General features: G+C 44.8%; 1 protein-coding gene across 1 annotated transcript in view; it reads right to left on the minus strand.

Moving 5' to 3' along the window:
- Positions 1-586: 586 nt before the first annotated feature.
- Positions 587-25,608, minus strand: part of LOC147636854 (uncharacterized) — a 39,803-nt gene continuing 14,781 nt past the window's right edge. Inside the window, exons 2-10 of the mRNA XM_086800415.1 lie at positions 20,287-20,348; positions 20,099-20,176; positions 19,884-19,996; positions 4,577-4,645; positions 2,540-2,641; positions 1,819-2,398; positions 1,518-1,723; positions 1,244-1,407; positions 587-910 (exon numbers count right to left, since the gene is read on the minus strand). Coding sequence (XP_086656541.1) covers positions 775-910; positions 1,244-1,407; positions 1,518-1,723; positions 1,819-2,398; positions 2,540-2,641; positions 4,577-4,645; positions 19,884-19,996; positions 20,099-20,176; positions 20,287-20,348 — 1,510 coding nt within the window. The 3' untranslated portion in view covers positions 587-774. The remainder of the gene's footprint in view (positions 911-1,243; positions 1,408-1,517; positions 1,724-1,818; positions 2,399-2,539; positions 2,642-4,576; positions 4,646-19,883; positions 19,997-20,098; positions 20,177-20,286; positions 20,349-25,608) is intronic.

The raw sequence follows: 25,608 nt of genomic DNA on the forward strand, positions 1-25,608 counted from the left end.
CTCCTCACAGAGCGGCCAGCCGGAGGAGAAGTGTCTCTTCCCCTTATGATCATTTGATTCCTATCCTTATATGAGGTGAGTTTGTATCTAGCCCTTCGTGGTTGTCTTTCATTAACTAAAAGAAGGATCTTTTTCTCGGGAAATAAAAAAGCAACTTTATTGACTGTTTATGCAAAAAAGTCATCCTCCTAGAAATCTCTCAAACCACTTTGAATTTGAAGATGCTTTAAGAGACAAAGTTTCTCCTGTCAACGAGATCTTCGCGATGATGCCAACAGATCTTCATTCTGAAGATCTTGAAAATTAGGGTTAGGGTTAGGGTTTCTGCCAAGGCAAAACATGCACTACGGTGACAATTGATGAGCAATCTCGCCAGTCCAATGGCCACTGGTCCCCTTTTTGATGGGCTTAGTAGCCACCCATTGAGGAGCAATTTTGCTTTCCCAAGTTTGCCCATATGTTAACAGCCTAGGAAGGACCAAAAAGAACAGGACCTCATTTCCCAATAGCAGTAGACTTGCATTGCTTTTTGCTGCACACTAGAAAAAACCTTTCTACTTTTTACCTGGTCCCGTTTGAAGAGAGCTTTTGGGCTTGGACAATTTTCATTAGTTGTTTGCATCTATACACGCTAAACAAAGTTATTTACATTGTATTCACATGACTATTGATTTACAATAAATGTGACATCACAGCAATTGGATAATACTTGTACATACATCTATATAAAGACGCTTCTTCTTAACCCTCCCATGATAGGGGAAGGAGGTAGTTTTAAGAAGTGCTCTCTGCAAGCTGAGACCTCCTTACTCCCCAAAACTGCCTCGGATGCATCCCCTTCTTTACAGCTTTGAAAAGCCAACCCATGTGAGACTGACAGACACTGCAATACGCAATGGTCCAGGAGTAACTGCAAGTCCAATCAGGATAGATTGTATTAACACTGCAAAAGTAAGCTTTCTAACCAGCAAATCTGCTTGCACAATATGAGATCATTCTGTATGTGCACTTCAAAGGCCATCACACAGCTCTACATGAGTCTGTTTACAACACACTCTGATTACCATCCACCCCTGACATCCCTGGAGGGGGGACGGTGTAACCAGTCCAAATTTTAATTACACCTTAGAATAATAACTACATCTGGTGACATTCAAAGTATTACCATCATTGAGAAAGATCTTTAAAAAAAAATCTTATAATCTCCGCTACCTCCAGACTTTCTAAGGAATATCATACATACCCGGGAAACCAGCTGTGCTGAGTGGTTGGTTCTCCCTCCAGCATAAGACCGTGTGTCCCAAGAAGAGTTAAGGTTTCATGTACAATGCCGAAGTTGTTTACGTACGCATCCATGGGTCCTTCAGGAGACATCACAAGAATATCGCTTCGCTTTGCTATGAGAGTCTGTCCACACGGATAGTCCACACATCCATAAAGATCAAGATGATGATCCATGAGCTAGATCGAGCGTAAAGAAAGACATGTATATTATTTTGCTATAGAACACAACATACCATACAAGTTTTACACTTCATGTGGTTCATAGATTCTAACAACTGAATCTCCTTTTGAAGCCGGGCAACGACCCCGTCAATCTCCAACAACTCCTGCCTAGTGGCATCTTGCACAGGTATCTTGCTTGCAATATGGTATGACAACATCTCTGGCTTTCTAACCATGTCGTATATACTTGGAAGCTCCACAATTTGTTTCCACATGTCTGCAGCAAGTGCCCCTAAATCATTACCAAATGACAAGAAAAGGCAGGTACAAAGCTCGGCATGAGGTTCTCCATAGTCAGGAACAGCGTCTTACCTGCAGCCCGGCGAGCAAGGTCGTAAGCATCAAACATTCTATACACCCAGTGAGGCCATGCAGAGCGTTGTGCCCGAAAGAGCCATTTTGATTCATCCAAAGCCCATCGTTTGCGAGAACCCTCCCATCTGACAGCTTCTCCTCTCGTAGAAACAGATGGCCTCTCATCACATGAACATAGACCAGATATAGGATCAACCCTGCCGCCATGTAGTTGCCTCGCTTGTGCTCTTCTTCGACGTCTTTCCTCTTGCCCTGAAGTCCTACTATGACACCACCACCACCCTTGCGAACCCCTGGCATGGCTTCCACTGCTCTCCTCCTGGCCTACACTCTCCAAATAATAATCTTGTGCATGTCCTTGCCTCGTAGAGATCTTAGACTCCGCCTCTTCACAACCTTTGTCTTTGGGGTGCTTCAAGGTATGTTTGGAGTGATAATCATGAGAATTATCTAATTTTGAGATTGCTGTAGGATCTTTGCCACTTTGAAAGTTGGGAACAGAAGCCAATGCCCCAAATGCATCCCTTGGAATGTGCAAAGCCATATCCTCTGAAATTATATGCACCTGGGCACACATCTGCAATTGCAAAAGGTTTGAGATGATATATCTTATAGAAATGGTGCCAGCAAGCAAGCATGCATGCATACATAAATGGCATTAAAGAGAAAGCAATTAAATAAGGTACGTAGATTGGCCCAAAACATAATATCTTCTTACAACACCATCCGCGTTTGTCCAAGCATGAGCTGTACGAAACCTTTGGCAACCTCTAGCAACTATGTTGATAGAACCATCAGCCAAAAGTCGCAATTGCCGTATCTGTCCAAGTGAAGTGAAAAAATACAGTAAGCGTACACAACAAGAATAGCTGCATTAGCTCACAAAGCTTTCACTTCATTTGGAAGAGGAAAATATCGTTCACAACTCAATTTAGTACTTCAAACCATCTTCACAAATTAGCTCCTAAAAACCTACATTATCTTGGCATAAAACAAGTTCTGGTGTCCACAAGAATATGAATGGATTTAGTTGGCAAGCTCCAAGGTTGCCATGTTGACCAGTAGGCAGCCTGGCAGACCATCGGTTGGCCTGGCCATGTCTAGTGTGAACATCTGTGGATGCATTGTGACCCAACTGACGCCTGCCAATAAAACCATGCTTGCTGCCCACCTTCACTTCTGTCATCTTTTTGACCCTTCAAAATCTCCTGTTGTCTATAAGCTGTAAATGAATCCTTTGCTCATCTAGATGATGTGAACTCACACTGGGAAGAAATGTGTCACATTCTCCCCCATAAACATTGTCGCTGAGGTTCCACAGAATGTTTCGGGTTTTTGAAACCAAATGCTTAAACCATGGCTTCCAAGGCAGGTGGGTATTGAAATGCTGATATCTAATGAGGCAAAAAGAGACTAGTGAAGAAACATTCTCAATACTATTTAGGATTGATGATGTATAACTCAAAACCTGTTTTATCAGATCTTAATTTGATGTCGTATGTTTCGACTGAGTTCTAAAAGAAAATCTAAGATTCAAAAGGCTGAGCCAGGCTTTCGTTCCAGCCACCCTCGATAATGTAGAAGCCAATTTTCAAGCTTAATCTGCTTTCCAAACTAGTTTGGAACCGTGGATAGCTTATGGGATTGTTTCTCTTGCATGTATGCGTTTGGGAAGTGTTATCATGGATCTATTGTTGGACTTCATGAACTTGCAGATCATGGATTATTTGATATGAGGACCGAGTTATGGATACTATTGTCCACATTATTTATCGGTCACTCAACAATGGTGTGGGACTTGTAGTCCATGTTTTATGGATTCCATGGTCTGCAGGAAACCCGCATACTTGGATATATTTTGGGACCTTGGTGTTGTAATATGGATAATCTCGTGCTAGACACTTGAAGCACCCTCAAAGCTTGTATGAGATAAATACTCCTTGGTAATATGATATGCCCAGTGTGGTGTCCAGTGTTTAAGCGTGCCTGAATTTTCAAGTGGATAAACTGTGCGCCTTTATTTTAAGTGTTTAATCGCATTAATAGTCGTGTGTGAACCCACGGATCAGTTACAAGAGGACACAAGAAGATGGGGCACATTACACTACTATTAAATACGGGATAGATTCCGTTGCCACTTCTGAGAGGAGTTTGGTCCACTCGCATGGATGATGATCAGAGATGCCTGGGCATGTACTTGCTGGCACTCAGAAGTCATCGGGATGTAGTATTGAGACAGCATGCTGATAGGCAGACCAAACATGATACTTCTCAGAGGGCCATTACATATTTCTTTAGTCTACATGCATCCACATCAGAGATCACCACCCGCACTAGCAGTCCAGCCCCACGCCCTAGAGGGGTCCTCAGTGCTAGAGTTCCAATCTTCTTTGAGGGTGAGCTGACCCAAAGCATCATACCCCCCACCTGACAGATACACATCCAGGAGGCTCTTCGATACCATGACATGCTTCCATCACAGAGGCCTGATATTCTCTTGGCCACCAGATCAGTATTGGCTGAGGTGGGCATTACCTGGTTACCATTAATTGATCATGCCTAGTTTACCTCATACACAGGGTCATATACTGATATCACATGTATATACACTGCTGTGGACAGGCACACATTTCATAAACCTACATATACAGGGAAAATTAACTGCAAGCGAATACAAATTTAAGGAGAGGAAACCAGATTTGTCAAATTATTCTTGATCTTCAGAATTTTAACTTTTTTCATATCAAATACATACCTCAGCTGTTGTACCCACCAAAGAAAATTGAAGGTTGTTTCCTAGAGGCTGCCTTGCACGAATATGAACCTGTGAGAAATTTTTCTATGTTGGTACATAAGTAACAATTCTAAGGTATCTATGACAAAGACAGAATCCTTCAAAATAAGCAAATAAAAAATATAATCTACATGTGAGAAGAAATTTTACTATTGTCATTTCAAGAGAATTGCAAGAAATTAACCAACGAAAAGCTCACTATAAATTAGTTACAAATGAAGTACAAGATCTTTCCCAAACAGCCCCCTCAAAGACCCATTTCTGCCTACACAAAGATCCACTTTCACCATGACCTAGATAATGTTTATCAAGGTCATCTCCAGCCCCAACTCTCCACTCTTGATCTTTGTGCTCCACTATCCACCATCACGGCCCAGCTCACCACCTTTTTGCATGATACAATCCGCTTCCCTGGGAATGGAAACGTTTGAGGAATGGAAATGGGGAAACGAGTTTTTAGGGGTGGAAACGGCCGTTTCCTGTGACAATATCACTTGGGAAACAAGAAACGGCCATGGAAACAGATGGAGTCCTGAAACGGAGAAACGCGTTTCTAGACAACACACCACATCTTACGTGATAAAGCAACGGGACAAATCATTGAGCGCCAAGTGCAAAGGAGGTTCCCACACCTTGTCCATCGTATGAAGGCAGCGTTTTTGGTCAAGTGTAAGGATGACTTTTACCGATCCTTTTTCGAGTGATTGTAGTAGTGAGACTTGGCAGAAACTTCTTGAGCACAGGCCACCCACCCCCATCACAGATCCGGCCATTTTACACACTTAGGCACAAAAGCCTAACACATTCCTAGCCTCACCCCCCCCCCCCGACCCACTTCTGCCATCCTATTTACCATACATAATGTTACCAAAGCAATACGTTAACTACATAGCATGGGAAGGCCAAGGACCACGAGGACTTACTAGCTGGGCATATCGCTCATGCTTGTGATTGTTGGCATGAGAGAGATTTAAGATGCACTTATGGAGGATCAAAGGAGATGAGCATCATCATTATAGCATGATTAGGGACTAAGATAATCAAGGTGTTAATAACACACTTAATCACAATTATGGAGGCAAAACAATGGCACGCTATGATTAAGATTTCATTCATAAAAGGCCTCTTACATAAGCTCATGTTACAATGCTCATGCCATCAATGGTGAGTTTCTCTAGTGAATTTGAAGCTTTTACATGAGTAGAATCAAGATTAAATGTGCCCCCTTTAACCTTAGTGCATGGGCATAGGTTTTTGGTGTATTTCCCTCGGTGACACTTTGGTCCCCCTTCCTAGCTGATATGTTTAACATAGCTCTTTGCCAAGGTTTTCCACCAGTAACACCATTTTGTCGATTAATTACCACATCATCATGATTGGCCACACATTGACCAAACTTTATGGGTCAGTGTTGGAAGGGTTCACTCCTAAGCTAGGGTTGCAGGTAGCCACGCTATGGGGGCTGGAACTAAAACATCATCATGGCATTTGATTAACAAAGATAAACGAGAGAGAGAGAGAGAGAGAGAGAGAGAGAGAGAGAGAGAGAGAGTTATATTAACGTCTACGGAAGACCCCAAGGCATAAAAGCGGGAAACAGCCAGAAACACGAGTGGAAGGATCAAGAAACGCCGAAACGTATGCAGAAGCTTCCGAAACACGTTTCTGTTGATGAAACATTTCGTTGTTGGGGAAACGGCTGACACGTGGCGTTTCCTTATGAATAAACGCCACGAAGAAACGTTTCTTCAACAACACTTAAATTGAGGGCTTTTTTAAGCCATGTAAATGTCGATTTTTTAAAAAGCTTATCAAGAAGTCTTTTTTTGGCCCAACCTATCACAACCCAAATGGAGTCGATTGTGCCACATCTCTCGACTCCCCGGGGCGCCATGTCTCTCGACTCCCAAGGGCGCCACGTCTCTCGACTCCAAGGCGCCACGTGCCCCCATTTCCATGGCACATAGCAAAGACACGCCACATCCACCGTCCCACGTCTATCGTTTAAACACGCAGCCTAACGTCGCCTACCCGTCTCACGAGTCACGTCACCTCACGTCGCCTAAGTTCTAACATTAACCAGTGGACAGCTGCGTTACGCGTATGAGCTACGAGCATGGATTCAAGGCATAACTCTACCGCCTACAGCTAGTGGCCATGCACATGCACCTCCCAAGCTGCCAGCCAGATTCCAGAAATCTCTCTCTCTCTCCGCACGAAGGGGTGGCTCTTTGATACATTAGTGAATCAGCCTTGATGTATGCAGCAGCGGTTTGGGCACCAGGGCTTGCAGCCTCCACATGGGTACAGCTCGAGAGACCACAGATCTTGATGCTCTCGAGGATGATACGCAGCAAACCATCCGTCCCGCACGACATTGTTCGAGCTGAGACCTATGGCAGTGGAGGCATTGTTCCAGACGATCTCCTTTATATACAGGATGAGGGAGATGCCCACGGAGAGATTATCCCGCTGAGCTTTTGAGGCATCCAGACAGCTGGCCGAGGCTGGACACACTGGATCTTGGTATGCACAGATGCTACACTGGTTCTCACATCATGGGATAGACATTGAGCGGTTGCCACCTTTTCAGTATGATCAGTCTGCTCCACGGGGTTACCTCTCTCTCAATGAGAGGAACAGAGTGATGAGACAGGACATATGGCAGCACTACATACAGGAGACATGGACAGCACCAGAGAGCCCACTACCACCGAAGATGCTATATTACAGAGACCACTTTATGAGCATCTCAGGGGATGGGTTTATACATCAACCGCGGTACATGGATGTATACATGCCACACAGCTCTCACGTTGCTATTGGGCAGCTACGAGTCTCATCACATCAGCTAGAGATAGAGGCTGGGAGAGCGGCACGGGTTCCCAGAGCTGAGCGGATATGCAGATTGTGCCGCGAGGAGGTGGAGACTGAGGATCACTTTGTATGTAGATGTAGAGCCCACCAGGGGGTCGAGATAGATATGCAGGATTGTTTGAGGAGCACTCTTCACTACATCAGTTGATGGAGGCCTCGGACCAGCGACAGCTTGGCAAGCTACTACTAGAGCTTCATAGTTCTCGAGAGAGACTCCTCCAGACACCCGCTCCCACTAGGGGTGGGAGACAGTCCCAGCTCACAGATTTCTTCCAGAGAGCTATGCCAGTGCCAGCTGATGTACCACGTGGGGTGACCGCACAGAGAGCAGAGGAATTGAAAGCCAGGAGGAGACCTAGACAGACTGGACATAGAGCACCCCGACTCCGTCACCGAGAGATAGTAGCTATCCGAATGAGACACCAGATGGAGACACAGGAGAGGCTAGCTCGCTTTCATTCAGACTCAGGGTACATGTTCACGCCATTCACAGCCTCATCATCGGCGATGTATGATATCTTATATCCCTCTTATGGCACTGGATGGAGTTAGACATAGATCTGCATAGCATGCTTGTACTACCCCTTCAGCATATAGAGATGCATCTTGCCTTAGCACTCCATCCACATCCCCACCCCCCCTTATATTGTTTGTATATGGGCTCCACCGATCCATGATGATTCACAGTTGTATCCAGACACATGCACACTTTTCTTTCTTTTCTTCCGATGACCGGAAGAACACAGTTGTATTATTTTTTGTCTCATAGGCCGACTTTGGCCTCTCGTAGACGTTAATACATCTTTCTCTCTCTCTCTCTCTCTCTCTCTCTCTCTCTCTCTCACACACACACACACACCATTACACAACTCATGCAAGCTGCCAACCAACTCATCTGCAGACTGCAAAAAAAAAAACCAAAAAACAATTATATTATACCTCAAAAATCCTATAAATACATGCATAAACATCAAGCTCATCCACACAACAGTGAACACAACCCAGGCCGTTAAGCCTACTAGTGGTCCCACTTCAACACACACTTAAACTTGCTCAACGAATCCTGTAAGTGCAACCTTTGGGCAAGCACCCTTTACTTCTACTCATGTTGGTGGTGGATCATCAGGTGCAAGTGGAAGGCCAAACGTCAAGCAAAGTACGCTTCACATAGCATGGCATCCACAAAGGAAGGCCCAGGTTGATAGTGTTGTTGCACGCTTCTTCTATTCTTGTGGCATCCCTTTCAATGTCACCCATTCTCCATACTCCAGGGCTGAAATTGCTGCTTTTGGACCCTCCTACACTCCTCTAGCCTATGCTGCTTTGAGAGAGAAACTGTTGGAGAATGAGGTTACTTCTATCCATGAAGCCTTCACACAAGTGAAGCAACAATGGAGCTCTTATGGAGTCACTTTGATGGGCGATGGCTGGAGCGACATACGAAGCCATTCACTGGAGGGTGTCCTTGTTTCATGTCGAGGAAGGCCTCTCTACATCAAGTCTACAGCGTGTGGGGTAAGACAAAAAACTGCCCCTATCCTTTGTGAAATGTGGAGTGAAGCTGTCGAGTATGTTGATGCTCAAAATGTTGTCCAATTTGTCTCCGATGGTGAGAGCACTAACAAGGCAGCAGGAGCCTTGTTAGAGCAAAGATATCCACACATCTTCTGGAGCCCATGCATGGCTCATTGTCTCAACAACTTACTCAAGGATATTGGTAAGTTGGATTGGGTGAAGGCCACAATCATGATGTCAGGCATGTGCCTGAGATCAAGAAGAACCTGTTTTCTACTGGACAGCTTGATGATGCTGGTTATGTTACCACATTTGGTAGTGGAAAGTGGAAGATTAGTAAGGGCTCACTGGTTGTTGCCAGAGGCTCTAAGGTGGACACTCTTTACTTCATGCATGCTGGTGTTTGTCACCATGCTAATGTAAATGCAACCGAGCTGCCGGAAATCTCTATGTGGCATAGCCGGTTGGGACACATGAGTGTCAAAGGAATGGAGCAATTGTCTCGTTTTGGTTACTTGCCTTCTCTAAAGTTGTCAAGTTGTCAGTTTTGTGAGCATTGTATATATGGCAGGCAACTCCAGTGCCCCCACAAGAAAGCTCTTGGACAGAAAGATGCTCAGTTAGAGCTTGTGCATACAGATGTATGTGAGATGCCTCAGCTTTCTTTGGGAGGGGCAAAATATTTTCTCTTTTATTGATGATGCCACACGCAAGGTGTGGGCTTATCCTCTTCGTTTGACGAGTGATACATTCTCAGTGTTTGAGAAGTTTGTTGCTCATGTTGAGAATCAAACTGGCAAAACACTGAAGGCTTTGCGTTCCGACAATGGTGGAGAGTATATGTCCAAATAGTTTCAGGACTTTTGTGATGCTAAAGGCATCAAGAGGGAGCTCTCTGCTCCTTATGATCCTCCACAAAACAGGACAGCAGAGAGGATGAACAGGACCATTCAGGAGAAGGTCCGTTCTATGTTGTCACATGCTGCGTTACCTCATGGTTTTTGGGCTAAGGCTGTTATGACAGCCGTTCATCTTATAAACAGGTCACCTAACACGAGGCTTGGTGGGAAAGTGCCAGAGGAAGTATGGACAGGGAAGCCTCCGTCCTACAAGCACTTGAGAGTGTTTGGTGGCGTTGCGTACGTGCACATACGCAGGGAAATACGCACCAAACTTGATCCTAAGTCTCACAAATGCATATTCCTAGGATATGGTGACAGAGGTGAAATGGGGTATAGACTTTGGGATCCAGTGAATAGAAAGATTATACGCAGCAATGATGTCATTTTTGATGAACATGCATGTATAAAAGGCCTGCCAGGCAACAGGAGCCTGGCAGAGTCATCTTTGATGACGATGGACATCATGGACAACAACCAAGGGCTGTAAATCAGCCATTACAGCAACAAAACCAGCCCTTAAATGGTGCTGAAAATGGTCCAAATGGACAGGCAGAGATGGCAGAAGATATCCCTATGGATATCCCACAGTTAGAGGAGATACCGGGCATGATCTTTCAACCTTATGGCATGGAACAGGAGCCACCAATAGGTGATATGCAGGCTGGACAGCAACCTGCAAATGATGATCATTGGGTACGGAGGTCCACAAGACCCTCCAGACCCCCTGACAGGTTTGTTCCAGGGGTTGACTACTTGATGCTCACTGACTGTGGGGAGCCCTCTTGTTATAAGGAGGCTTTACAGAGGGCAGACAAGGCTCTTTGGGAGGGTGCTATGAAGTCAGAGATGGATTCTCTGCACAAAAATGGAACATGGGAGTTGGTGCATTTGCCTACAGGCAAGAAGGTTTTGCCATGCAAGTGGGTTTACACGCTCAAAGTTGCACCTGATGCAAAGCCAAGATACAAAGCCAGGTTAGTGGCTAAGGGCTTCAAGCAGGAATATGGTGTGGACTTTGATGAGATCTTCTCTCCAGTGGTCAAAATGACCACACTTGGAGCTGTATTAGCTTTGGTTGCTCATGATGATCTGGATTTGATTCAAATGGATGTGAAGACTGCTTTTCTTCACGGTGATCTCCATGAGGAGATATATATGCAACAGCCAGAGGGTTATGCAGTGAATGGAAAGGAGAAGCTTGTATGCAAGCTGAAAAAGAGTCTTTATGGGCTCAAACAGGCACCAAGGGAATGGTATCATAAATTTGATACATTCATGAAATCCCACAATTTCAGGAGGAGTGACATAGATCACTGCTTATACACCAAGAAAGCTTTGGATGGCAGTCTATTAATCCTCATCTTGTATGTTGATGATATGTTGATTGCCAGGAAATCTCGTAAAGAGATGGATGCCTTGAAGAAGAGGCTGCATTGGCAAAGTTTTGCAGAGGTTTAATACGGAGGGGGGGAAGAAGACTAGTACTCCTTTGCCTCCATATGTGAAACTCAGTGCTATGGACAGCCCGCAGTCGGATAGTGACAGGGCTGATATGGCCAAGATTCCTATGCTTCAGCTTGTGGCAGTCTCATGTATGCCATGGTTGCTACCAGGCCGGACATTGCATTTGCAGTGGAAGTGGTTACTAGATACATGGCCAACCCTGGCAAGAAGCATTGGGAAGCAGTGAAAGGTGTCATGAGATACCTGAAGGGCACACAGGATATGTGCATCTGCTTTGGCAAACAGGATGCATTAGTGCATGGTTACACGGATTCGGATTATGCCGGTCATCCAGATAACCGGAAGTCTACTACCGGTTATGTGTTTACATTCACAGGAGGTGCTGTGTCATGGATATCCAGGATGCAAAAGTGCACTGCCAGCCACAGAGGCTTGCAAGGAGGCGCTATGGCTATCTCGGTTAGTGGTTGATTTGGGTTATACAGGGGATATTCCATTGTTGCATTGTGACAGTCAGAGTGCCATCCAGTTGGCAAAGAACCATGTCTTTCATGCAAAGACGAAGCATGTGGATGTGAAGTATCACTTCATCAGAGAGGTGATAGAGGACAAGCTGATTCAGCTTGTCAAGATTCATACAGATGACAACCCGGCTGATCTGTTGACAAAGAGTTTGCTTCCAGAGCGGTTTGCTCATTGCAGACACTTGATGGGCATTGGATGAGGCCAGTTTCAGCCTTGATATGGCCTTGTATATTATCATGTACATGCTGATTTTTTCTTTTCCTTCACTTAAGGGCACATTGCCTTTAAGTGGGAGGTTGTTGGGGTAAAGGCATTATGCCCACCCTTATAGTGTGTACAAGCCCATAAGTTTTATAGTACATAGTACACTTTGCACTTTTAATGTACTAAGTGCACTATGTGCACTAGAGCAAATATACATGTGTGATAGGGGAGTCACACACTCATGTACTTTGTGAGTTGACTCATCCCCACATGTTCTTCAGGAAGCTGTGGACACCCCCTTCACTGATGTATACCATTTTATACCCTCAGTATGGTACAGGATGGAGCTAGCTAGGTTGCATATCATGATTGTATACTCCATGCATATAGCTTTGCATTCTCCTAGTAATAGAGCTCCATCCCCTGCACACCCAGATTCAGCTTTTTTATTCAGTACTTTTTCATTTTGTTGGGATGACAGAGGATACCCCATACAGGTACTCCGATTTGTCTCATAGGCCGAGTTCGGTCTTTTGGAAGACGTTAATAAAATCTTTCTTTCTTTCTTTCTCTCCCTTCTTCTCTGTGTGTGTCTCCCACATGAAACCCTAACTATTTCAGCTGAGCTTCTTTAGCTCCTTCATCTATGGCCAAGAATGCTTATCCCCTCTGAATTTATCTGATCCAACCTTAAGAGTCGAAGCGTCCAAAAAAAATGCTCGAGGAGATAGAAGACCATACCAAGGCTATCTAGAAAGATATTAAAGCTGCTTAAGATCGGCAAAAGCATTATGCCGACACAAGGAAGTCTGAAAGAATCTTCAAGGAAGGAGACAAAGTTCTTCTACAAGTACAACCCAAGCGTAGCTCTCTATCACTTGGGAAATATAAGAAGCTCAACCCAAGATACTGTGGACCCTATACAGTCATCAAATGTTCAAGCAGAAGTGCCTATAAGCTGCAGATCCAGTCCATATTAAGGTCCACAATGTATTTCATGTAAGTTTGTTAAAGCCTTATGTACCCAGTCTCGATCATATTCTTGATGATGAGCAAGTTATAATCCCAACTCAAGGAGTCCTTGAATTGCAGCCTAGTAGGATCATAGATTCTAGAGAAAGGCAACTCCGTAATAGAACTCTTGTAGAACATCTAGTACAGTGAAAAGATTACCCTGAAGAGGATGCAACTTGGGAAGATGAAGCTACACTCTTAAAAGAATACCCCGAATTCATGACGAGATAAGGACATCTTGATTTCTTTAAGGGGGGAAGGATGTAACATGCCCATCTTTAATAATAATATATACCCATTCGATATATGAATTTATGGTCTTTTTATGATGTAAAAATCGTCAATTTTAATAATCGAGCTATTTCCAATTGGAATCTTAAAAATCTAAGTCCAAATTTGGAATTTGCGCGTGATTTTACCCTAATATAGGATTTTACAACACTCAAAACGGACACCGGATTAATCCTATATGCAAATTTTAGTTATTTTCAGTTAAAATATGGTAAACTTTAAACCTTAATAAATGCACGTCTGGGTGTCCGATTGGCAAACGGTCTACATCCCCACAACCAAGGAAATACCCCGGACATTTTCGCCGAAAAAAAATTCACACCCGCCGGACGCTCCGGCACGCATATCGTGGCCGACGTCCCAAATTAGGGATCCCGTCCCAAAAAGATGGTGTTCACATACTCGAGCACCCGTACAATAGCCGCGTAATAACCAAAGGCCGACCACCCCAATGTACGGTGCACACTAGCTGACACATGGACGCCCATGCTACCACTAACCCAGAAGGTGCATGCGTACCTCAGCTTTTGCCCGTGCACAAGTACCATCCCTTTCCCCATGCTCATGGGGCCACAGGTCGACGTACATTCATAGTACACCATCCTTTGTACCCCACTTTGCTCGCCCTTTCCCTGCACCCGTACCACGTACCAGTTCCTATATAAACCCTCCCGTACCCCCATGGCCGGTACCCCCGACACCATGTGCTGCCCTCGGCCCACAGTCCGTACCCGACACTCTGTGCCGGACTGTACAGGACAGCCCTCTGCAGCCACTCTCCTAGCAAAGCTTTTTAGCCCATCTCCAAGTAAACTCTGCAGAAAATTTTTCACCATCTCACCCTTGTGTTGAGTAGAGGGTGTCCTTAGCTGCTCTCTCTCTCTCTCTCTCTCTCTCTCTCTCTCTCTCTCTCCGGGGGAGATACAGAGTGCTGGTATGCACAGGTAGGCACTTGGTTTAGCATGCACGGTATGCAGATGTAGGCATTCCCTCCCTTCCAGTACAACATAGAGGCCCCGTCATTTGCTCTCACCCGCACAGAGCGGAACAGGGTTATCAGGAAGGACATTGTCAGACTGGATACTCAGAGGACATGGAGTTCACCTAGTCGTCCACTGGGGACGAAGATGGCCTTCTACAGAGATCACCTCCTATGCTTGACAGTGGATGGGTTCATCATCCGTCCACGCTACATGGACATACACCTATCCTTTGGGGTGAGATGTGCGATCGGCCAGATCCGCACCTTGTCCCACCAGCTGAGAGTAGAGACTGCCAGATATGGGCCTAGGGTGGCCACACCAGAGGATAGGATATGCCAGCTCTGTCACACAGAGCCTGAGACAGAGGACCATTACATATGCCGATGCCCTGTATACTATGAGATTCGCGGGAGGTTCCACTACCTCTTCCGAGCTGGGTTCGGACCACTTTCTAGGATCATGGACTTCCCAGCTCAGAGATGCCTGGCACTTTTTCTTCTAGAGCTCCACAGACACAGGGAGTCCTTAGTGAGATCCAGATCAGCTGTACTTGCTCAAGGACCAGCACAAAGAGCTCTCACCAACTCCTTCCATACCATCACTCCGAGGGCCGATCCACCCATCATACTCAAACCACAGGCTAGTGTAGGAGCTCGGCCAAGAGGTGTGACACTCGATAGAGCCACTGAGTTATGAAGAGCTCGATGCCCCAGACCCCATGGCCCTCGCCCACAGCCACGCCACCACAGGAAGATCCGGGCCATCATCTCCCATCATCGCAGGACCTTCTCGTGCCAGCTCAGTTTTACCACCTTGAGCACCATGTCACAGCGGCCCATGAGGGATGTATTAGGGTGATATGAGAGCTCTCTGCTCATGTACCTACATCAGATTTTAAAGTTCTAGATTTTTGTTATCTTTCTTTATTACTATTTTGTACCCAGGGTGATGTACCTCATGGATATGATGTAACCTTTTGGTCTCATAGGTCATTTTGGCCTTTTGAAGACGTTAATACAACTTTCTTTCTTTCTTTCTCCTCTCCCCCCCCTTCCTCCCTGTGTGCCTAAGAGAGAACTCCCTCCCTCTCTCCTGTAGGTGCATCCTTTTGCCCCAAAATCCAGTTTAAGGACACCTTCCCCCCCCCTCCCCCAATTTGCGGTGACTTTAGTAAGGGCTCTTTGGCTCTTAGAGGTGGTTCCGACCTAGGAGTTTTATGCTCATCAAGTGAACAAAGGAGCTACGATTCCTGATCCGACTGAAACGTTGGGTTCGCGGCGACGTGGGCTACGAGAAGGTGAAGAAAATGGCTCCTCCACGAAGACGCCAAAATACCGCCTCGGAAAGCGTGTATAACAACCACCCTAGAGGAAATGCTCTAGATGTGACCCCATCTCTCCCCTTGGGAGTCCCACAAGAAATTAATAGCCAAGTTAGCTTGGACATCGTTTAAAAAGGGGTTTTTGATTGAATTTTTAATATTAGCATTAAATTAATTAAGAGAAAGATATCGCTGTCCTTGCTTTGAAAATTTCCAAAATCCTTGTGATATTGTTGTTTTCTCGAGAAGGTGATGTTGTTTATCGTATTCTATGGTTTAGTTTAAGCAATTGTTATTTTGATTAACTTAAAAAGTACGGGTACATCTTCTCCCTGCCTCGAGGCTAACCCCGTTTCCGTGCTTGTGTAGCCAGGCGACGACGTTAGCAAGGCCCAGAGTTGGCCCAAGGTATCATTGGGAAGATGAGATTCGCCGGTTTAGGCAAGTAATATGATGCCGCCTAGTTCTGTGGACCCAAGCTAGTGCAATGAATAAGCCTTCCCTAGTGTGTAGAAATCCCTTTGAGGAGCGGGAGGATCAAGCAATGGAGCCTGAGAGGACGACAGGCCCGCTTGAGTCCTCGCCAGCTACCAACGATGAGGTGTATGGTCCCATAGGGATTGCCCAGTCTATAGAGGGGCTAGAAGGCCGAATTCTAGATCATCGGTAAAATAAAGTAAAGGAGTAAGAGAGCCTGGATTTGGCTATGGATAATTTTGAACATTGTATCTATTTCTTTTATTAAATCCTTTGTTTGTAAGCATTGTTGTATCATTGTTAAATGTTGTTTAAACGAACAATGTGTAAGGTTATTAATTAAGAAACTTGTCTATATATGTTACACAGCGTGATAGGACTAATTAGAAAACAAAGGTGGAAAGTGGGAGGATGGAATGCCCTGACGGCACCATCCTATGGACAGGTGGACCCGATTAGTCGGGTAGCTTTCCAATATATTAATTAGAGGTTCTACGTTAGGTAAGTGGGTTCCCGAGAAACTCTACTCTAGAGGACTAGGCCAGCAGTTGTGCATTGCATAGATGAGGAAAAAAGCGTTGTTTCTAGGAATCAAAATAGAGGTTGCCCCATTTAAGGTCAGTCACTCTATGAGTGATCTGATTTTAAAGAAACAGGGAAAAACCATAAGATAGTTTACTAGGTCTAGCTCGAAAATTTCCTACTTGTCGACACCTTGACTATGTAAAGATACAAGGATATAGAGTGACTGTCACCATTTGGCCACCCAATTGGTCCACCCGTGCTTTCTGATCATGTATGTACATTGGATTGGTGTCCATGGCAGTTGTTTATGCCGGAATTAATCCCACGCATGTGATATTGTAGACTTGGCTTTCCGTTGGGACTTGTGCCTCCGTGTACATGCCCGGAAATGCTCGGTGGATTGGTGTTCCATTGGGTCTGGTACCTCGTGTACTTGCCTGGAGCACGTCTATTTTGGTATAGTCTCATGAACGAGGATTGTCCATACCAATGCTGCATTGCATAGCATCTTTATGTGCTTGCTTGCAATTGAAATTGCATGCTGTTTTCATGCTTGCTTGACCAATGTGTAGTTCCGGGTAAGGGGACGCCCGCCCGTGAACCGTGCATGTGAAACTGTCTGGTGACATGGTTGTGTGGCATGTGAACAGGTGGTAAGTATTACCCAATCTAGGCTCAAATAGCCCTTAGGACTTAGCCAATATTTATAAGTGAGTGCGTTCCCACTTCATTAAATTTTGGGCGCCCAAAAGTCACTTATAAATTATGACCGCTTCCAAGTTCACACTTACTGAAGTCCCAAGGCGGACAAGACTCAATGTCCAGGACCTATGTCCAGGACCTGATCCTCCCCTTTTACTCATAAATGGGCATCTCCCCATGTCCCTTCACCTTATTGGACCCCAATTCACTTACTTATTAAGAGAAAATTCGTGTTTTCTCTTCATGAAGATTTTTGGAGACTGAAAACTCTGTTTTTCCACCATTTCTCTCCATTTCCAAGCTCTCCATAGCCATACCCAACTTGTTAGGGTGTTTTCCAAGCTTCCAAGAGTGTTTTCAAGTGCTAATCACTCTCCTACTCACTCCCAATGAGTGAAATTCAGCAAAACAGCTCTCATTTTTGCTATAATTTCTGGTCTTTTTACTGAAAACCCTAATTTCAGCCTTCCTTTCTCAAGTTGAACCATAGGGAAAGCTTTCCCAAGGTTCCCTTCATCCTCTTGAAGACTTTTGTCGCGAAGAAAGGCAACAAATCAAAGATCTCAACACTCCAAGGACTTCCATCGCCAAGACTTCCGCTGTCATCGACTCTACTTCTCTACTTGCTATTGGTAAGCTTTTATGCTTAAATATAGTAGCAGGAGGGAGGAACCGGATTACAAGATCACATACCCTGTGTAGTGTTCTCTTGTCCTACGTGCTCTCTTGCAGATTGTTGCTACCATGTGTTGGTGGAACAATAGTGAGCAGATGGTAGGAAACATGGACACTTGAGAGGGTAGTGTAAGTTGCAAGTCTACATCAAGGTTGCTTCCGTACGTACGTACGGATCCGTACAGTACGGTACAGCCGTACGGTACGGTACGGTACCATACTGTATGGATCCGTACGGAATCATTTTAAAAAAAATAAAAAATGTGTGGCGTGTGGCTCTCTTCAGAAGACTCATCATCTTCATCTGATGATGAGATTTGAGACTCTTGCGTCTAGACTCTAGAGCATAGTCACAGGGGACGGAGGGGACGGAGGCTTGGAACGTCGGGACGTCGGGACGGAGGGGACGGAGTTTTTGGCCGTTGCGCCTGCCTGGTTTCTAGCCGTTTATGGCTGTTGGGCGTTGGCTCTTCTAGCCGTTTATGGCTGTTGGAGACAGCAGTAAGAGAGACAGTACGAGAGACGATTTTGAGTTCGTTTCAAGCTTCGAGGGCGCTGCCCCCGAACTCCCCCGCCAAGGGGGGCCTAAATGGCTGCCGCCGGCCCCCCTTGGATCCCCCCGGCGGCAGAAATTTAGAGAGAGTATTTTTTGAGTGCCGTCCCCCGTCCCGTCCCCGTCCCCCGTCACCGTCCCCCGTCCCTTGTGACTATGCTCTAGAGTCTAGACAACTGTAGTGTTTCATTGTTTTGCTTTTTGCACTTGTGGACCAGGACATGTGCTGTAGACATGATATTTGTACTCTCTTTTATCATCTATGACTTTCATGGTTCTTGCTTATATCACTATGACTGTTGACATGAGGTATTGTGTAATGGGCTTGGTAACTGATAATTGATTTAAACTTTAAGTAATGAGGTTCAGTCTTTATTTTAAGTATTTTGGTTGCTATGTCTACAAAATATTCAGGTTTCTAGGACTGCTTACAAATGGTACGTACTGTTTACGTACCTTAAAATTTGTTCCGTACAGAAGTACGTTCCGTACGTACTGATAGCGTGCCGTACACTACGTACCTTTCCACCTTGGTCTACATCGACAACCACTTGTTTGCAATACTATATTCATATGCATTGGTATGGAAATTTGGTCAGAAATGCCCATGACACTATGTACTTGATTCTCCCAAGATTAATATACTTTATTTGAGGGAGGGGTCAGCCGTTCCGGCTCATTGTGTGTCTCTTGTCAATTCAGCAATTTACTTCTTGTATTTTGAGCAAGTGTCCATCAAATCTCAGTGTATTTAAGTGTATTGATTAGCATTGTGTTCAACCAAGTTACATTGGTATCAGAGCATACGGTTCTCATTCACTTCTATCGTGAGAGACGATCACCGTGAACACTAGCTATCTCTACACTTAGAACAGAGGGGCCAGCCAATGCATCACCTTTTGGTCCAAAAATGATGCTAGTCACAGGGGCTGTCCCAATGGACAAACATGGGGGGAAACATGTTGAGATGCACACACATGCATCAAAGTCTCGTGACTTCAAAGCCGGAGACAAATCTGTGAAGTTTGACACATATCATGGGGAATATGATGCATCAAAGGCATTGCCCACACCTTTAATACAAAAGCAAAGGTACGCAGGGTAGAAATGCAAGACACCACAGACTAACAGTTTATCGTTGAGTTATGAAAAATCTATGTATTGCTGAGATAACAGTCTAATGTGGAGATAATGAACAATCAATGTCAAAGCCCAGAAGGCATGTGAAAGGAGGGCATACCACACCAAAAGTGCAAGGTGCTTCTTCATGATGCATGGCAAGCTCCACAGCAGCCTTGAAACGAGGTTGAATTATTCGTAATGGCAGTGTTGCCCCTGGAAATAGCACCGTCCCTATTGCAAACCACCTAGATTAATCCTTGATTTATTGCATCACACAACAGACAACCCTCTCACTCGGAAATAATCAGTGAGGGAGCCAGCTCGAAAATTTACCTTCCAAATAGAACATTGGCAGGGTGAGAACTGCCCCTCCATCCAAAAGAACTCTTCTACAAGTAATATCATCCACTTCTGCACAAATGGAGAATACAATAATAAAAAACAAAAGCCTCTTTCTAGCTTTTCTAGGGAAAAAAAACGAGACGTTTTAGCAAGAGCTGAATACAAAGATAGAATCTGACCACCCAAGTATGAATGTGTGCAAGCAGGAGGTCTCGCACAGGCATCACCTTGATGTTTGGAACTGCATTTAGGCAAAGAATATATATATTAAGACAAATGGATAACATGTGTTGGTTCATCATCAGCTTAGAAATCACGGAACATATTGAATGAGAAATAATCTAAGGCTAAAGCCCTATAACACATAAAAAGTAGAGAATTATCAATCAAAGAAAAATACAAAAGTGAGACTGGTGCCTAGAGAGGTCATGCTGGTTGCCAGTATCCAAGGTGTTCTATAGCACCAAACAACTTTCTAGCAGGGATCAATTGTACAGACCGTTAACTCAACCGTACGGCATTGGCACACGCCATGTAATGATACTAGGACATTCCATAAATGTCCACGAATTCCACATATCAACAAAAGATGTACCAGCATGACCACAAGAACATAAATAGAGCCAAGTACAATCCTTGCAATAGAACCTTTCCACCTCTAGGGTCCCCCATTAAGCACCCAAATTGCCAAAACGTGTATGGGGGTGGGCCCCCTTAAAATATTTCATTAACCAAGGAGAAATTCACTTTGTACAAACCTCGGGCCCTTTCACTTCTCCGCACAAAGACAGCCAGATTATCCATATATAATATCCATTTTTTCAAGTATAACTGGCCTTTGACACATGCCCGAAGCACCATACACTGATGAAAAAAATCCAACTCTTGTGTAAGTACTAATCTTCCTCATACGCATAGGTCTTCATAAACAGCATAAAAACTCAGCTGGATCAGAAACACAATAACATCATAAATAGCCGCAAGTGCTCGTGTGTACATAGACGGTTCAATTGCAAATGCAGCCTACAGCAGAATAAGAGCAAATCAGCCGGTACAACCAGTACTAATCTTCCTCATACGCATAGGTCTTCATAAACAGCATAAAAACTCAGCTGGATCAAGAAACACAATAACATCATAAACAGCACAATAACATCATAAATAGCCGCAAGTGCTCGTGTGTACATAGACGGTTCAATTGCAAATGCAGCCTACAGCAGAATAAGAGCAAATCAGCCGGTACAACCAGCAAACCAGCCCATATGGTCCATTCAGCAAGTACAAACAGTAGAGAGACGTGTGCGCCACAGTAGGCACGGTGAATGGACAGAGGTGCTCACACCCTCTTAATTGTGTGCCCAACCATATAAAAAGAGTGTCCAAACAAATGTAGAGTGTCACATGCACTCTGCAGTGTAGTGCATGGTGACAAGATGGCTCATCATCATCAGTGCGACATTGTACAGTATTAGTACCCTTTAGGATGATAATTGTCGTACGTCGTGACCCCATTGTAATCCTCAGTCCAAGATATGTCAGGCACGAGCTACATAGGTCATTCCTCAGCCATAGTGAGTCAATCAGTCAATCAAGTCCCTTAACCCACTTGAAGAGAATCATTCATGCATGTAGAGTCAGTAGAAACCTTAGGGTTTGCATTAAAAAGCACTCTGCATATTGCATATCATTCATCCATTGCATATAGACCATTGCGGAAGCCTTAGGATATTTATCAGCATTTATTTGGCATTTTTCCCATATTTTACAGCATTATTAAGCTTATGGAAGTCGTGTAGCAAAGTCGGCTACAGTCGGCCAGCCCTTCAGCCAACCGACCAGCCACTCATGAGCATATAAATAGGCTTGCTTTGCACCATTCCATGCATCATCTCATAATTCAGCAATCTATCTTCAAGCGTTTGAGCCTTCAGCACAAGGGGCAAAAACAATTGGACATTCAGCCATAGATCTCATATATTCAGCCATCTAGCATCAACGTTTATCCATCAGCCAATTGGAGCATCAACGCTGGAGCATCTAGGAGCATACGAGCAAAACACAGCATCGCTTGCATCCGACCAGCCTCAAAGTTTCATCAACCTTGGTTTTTTCAGCATATACAGTAGCCGGCCAGCATACATGCTTCATCCTCCTTGCGTTTTTAGCATCTAGCAACATTCTACCCGCATACAACTCATCATTTTGCTACAGCCACTTTGGTGAAGGTAAAACTCAGCATTCATTCACAGCCTAGAAACAGTCCCAATCAGCCCATACCTCAGCCTCAGATTTGCAACCTTCCTACAGTCCCTTGGGAAGAGTGCATAGGCTTGAGATCAGTCATTATTGGTGCTTCTACAACCATGTATAGTTCAGCCCAACTCTTGGTCCTCCGAGGTCTTACGTTTGGCTTATCGTCAGTCCAAAGTCATTCTCTTCAAAGTAATAAAGCAAATACTATTCCGGTAATGGGATAGGGGGCCCCTTCAGTGGGTAATTTGGGACCCAATCTGGTGTAAAGTTTCTATCTCTCTCTCTCTAAATCTTTAAAGTTTGGAGTCATAAAACTGGATTGCTAAACTCGCGAAACTCACGATACAAAAAGCGGTGTGAGACTTGTGTGACAAGATCCTTAATTACGAATACTTCCGCTACCATGTAATATGCAAAGTTGGGCACCCTCGTGAGTAATCCCTTTCACATGTATTAAAATACATAGTGCCGTTGTTATAAGCTGTCTGGCCTTTTATTTGAATTGTCCATTGTTTTTAAAAGAATGTGAACTGGTCATCATACCCTTGTCCCCAGGCTGCTCTCGATGGCCTACAAGAGTAGTTTCCCATACATCTAGGCTTCGCTGCCATCTTACAAATCCATGTCATCCTTCTAGACACAGTGAACAAAAACCAATGATGATTGGCCTTGTGTTACTGGATAATCCCCCATTCCCAAAGCGTGTACATCATAGCCTTTTTGGGGGAACCTAGTACCTTCCAAAGTTCATCTACATATTATTGGTTTACATGGGCAAGAGACAAAGAAAAAGAGAGAGATGACAAAGCTGTAGAGTGAGGTAGACTGCATGACTCAATGATGATTTGATTGATGTGTTGAACCTTCACCAAGTACATGCTTTTGTAGGATTGAAGCCTTATCTTTTGACCCATAGAAATCATGCACACACACACACACACACACTGAACTAATGACACATGGCACACTTATCCTATCCACACATAGGGGGCGTTCACACCTTCTAAGTTCCAAATCCTAATTGTCCCCATTTGGCCACCCCACATGGACTTTCCCTGTTTCATGCCAAGGTACGGGAAGCCAAGGAGCTTCGTGTCACCCGTACTGAGGCCAAGATTCGTGTTACCTACAGGAGGCTAGGCCTCGTGTCACCGTAGTGTGGCCAGGACATGGAACCCACTGTCACGGATCCTAGTTTCCGCTTCCCACTGAACCAGTTTCGTGCTTGGGGAGGCCTGCTATTTACAGGCTCCACGAACAGGAGACATATCCATTGCATAATGCATGTGCATGCATCTCTACTTGCTTGAAACTGGTTTTGCATGACTTATTTTCATGTGACTGCGTGTTATGACGTGTCAAATTTGTTAGAATTGTGCATCTCAATGTTATATTGGCTTTACCTATTTTTTTGGGTATTTTAGATATTTCTCCTATTTTCTGGAAGTCATGCGCAGCCGGCCAGCTACATGGGCAGTCGGCCAGCTCACTCCCTTCACTATAAAAGGGGCCTCACATAATCACTTGATGTAGTTCAATCCCAAGCACAAGTTCAACACTTTTTTGCTGGCTATTGCCATTGTAAAGCTTCATGCTATTATAAAAGGTGATCTTGTCCACAAGCTCTCTCTCCTTTGCTCCCTCTTCTCTCTCTTGTTTTGTCTACGCTTCCGCCTGTGCATACTCCAACATGGTATCAATTGCTTAGGATTCTAGCTGCCCACATCTGCAATTCTGCTTCTTCTCTGCTGGCTGCATCTCCTTCTCAATTGGCTGCATTTCAGGCTACTGAAGGCGGCTGTTTTCCCTTCCATCTACTGCGTTTTCTGGAGCAGCAAACAGTGGCTGCATTTTCTTTCTTCTCCCCGTGCTCTTCCTCATCAACGTTTCACTCCCCGGGCTGCCCTGTTGCTGCTACTTTGTGCCAAGCATCATCGGCAAGCTTCTTGGTGCTGTTTTTCAGCATTGATCGCGGTGAAAATGTTGTTTTCTCTGTTTTTTACAGCGTGGACTGCAGTGGAAGGAGTTTTCTCGCATGTGGTGCATCCCAACAAGCGGCCCCGACATCTCTACTTCTTTCCTAGCCTCCCCTCCCTCCGGTTGGGTGTTTTCCGTGAGTTTTGGTGGACTGTTTTGCTGCTGTCCAGCCTCTTTCTCTCTCAGATTTGAGAGGAGGCTAATTGGTCCTAGTGCCTCGCTTCATTGGTGAGTGCTCGCAAGGAGTCTTGGAGTGATGAGATTTGTGTACTTTGTTGCTGTGGATATGGCTCCCCCCTGTATGAACAAGGATGACCTTTGCTCCCTACTCTTGGAGGAAGAGTCCGTCCTCGTTTCTCAGGATACGATGAAGGTGTCTCTTAATAGTTCTGATCAGGCACTTACTTCAGTTCAAAAGAAAGGTCAGAGTCATTGCTTCTCATGTGGGAAGAGAGGACATCTGTCCAAGGCTTGTTTGTCCAAGAAGGATAAGACCAAGGGCAAGTCTTCATCTCAAAAGAAGGGCAAAGACACGACACACGACAGTGATACAAATACTTCTAGTAACACATCTAGGCCTCCCACGACGCTTCCGACTCAGGAGGACCAAGATGGTGTACTTATCAAGTATACATGCACTTCCCCCATGTGCTTCCAACCAGAGGAGGCTTGTGGGCGGGAGAGGGGGCTGGTAGCAGCTCCATTTGTTGGTGCATGGGAACTGAGTTGGAGTTCCTAGCATTAAAAATCTGGCAGGACATGGTCATCTTTAGTATAGCAAAGATTATGGACTGGATCTATTCCGAGTTCATTGTTCGAGGCTTTTGGGACGTGATGTGTTCACGGTCCACTGTTGGGGATTATGGGCGCGATGTGTCCAGCAGCTCATCATCTTATTCTTGGAGTTCACTGCACACTTGTGTGGGAATTTGGAGCCAAACAAAGTTCCTTGCTATTCGTGGTGGCATTTTTGTTTCGAGGAAACACGTTGGCGGGTGCTCTCTCCGAGGTGATTCCGGTATCTCGAGTGCTGGAGGGTCCATGGTTGCATCTTCATCAACTTATCTTCTTCAGACTCTTGCACACTATGAACTGCATAAGGGGTGTTAGAATTGTGCATCTTAGTGTTATATTGGCTTTACTATTTTTTGGGTATTTTAGATATTTCTCCTATTTTCTGGAAGTCGTACACAGTCGGCCAGCTATATGGGTAGTCGGCCAGCTCACTCCCTTCACTATAAAAGGGGCCTCACATAATCACTTGATGTAGT

This window comes from Cibotium barometz, chromosome 7 (genome assembly GCF_041138505.1).
Source record: "Cibotium barometz isolate CiBa-2024 chromosome 7, ASM4113850v1, whole genome shotgun sequence".
Classification (NCBI taxonomy): domain Eukaryota; kingdom Viridiplantae; phylum Streptophyta; class Polypodiopsida; order Cyatheales; family Cibotiaceae; genus Cibotium; species Cibotium barometz.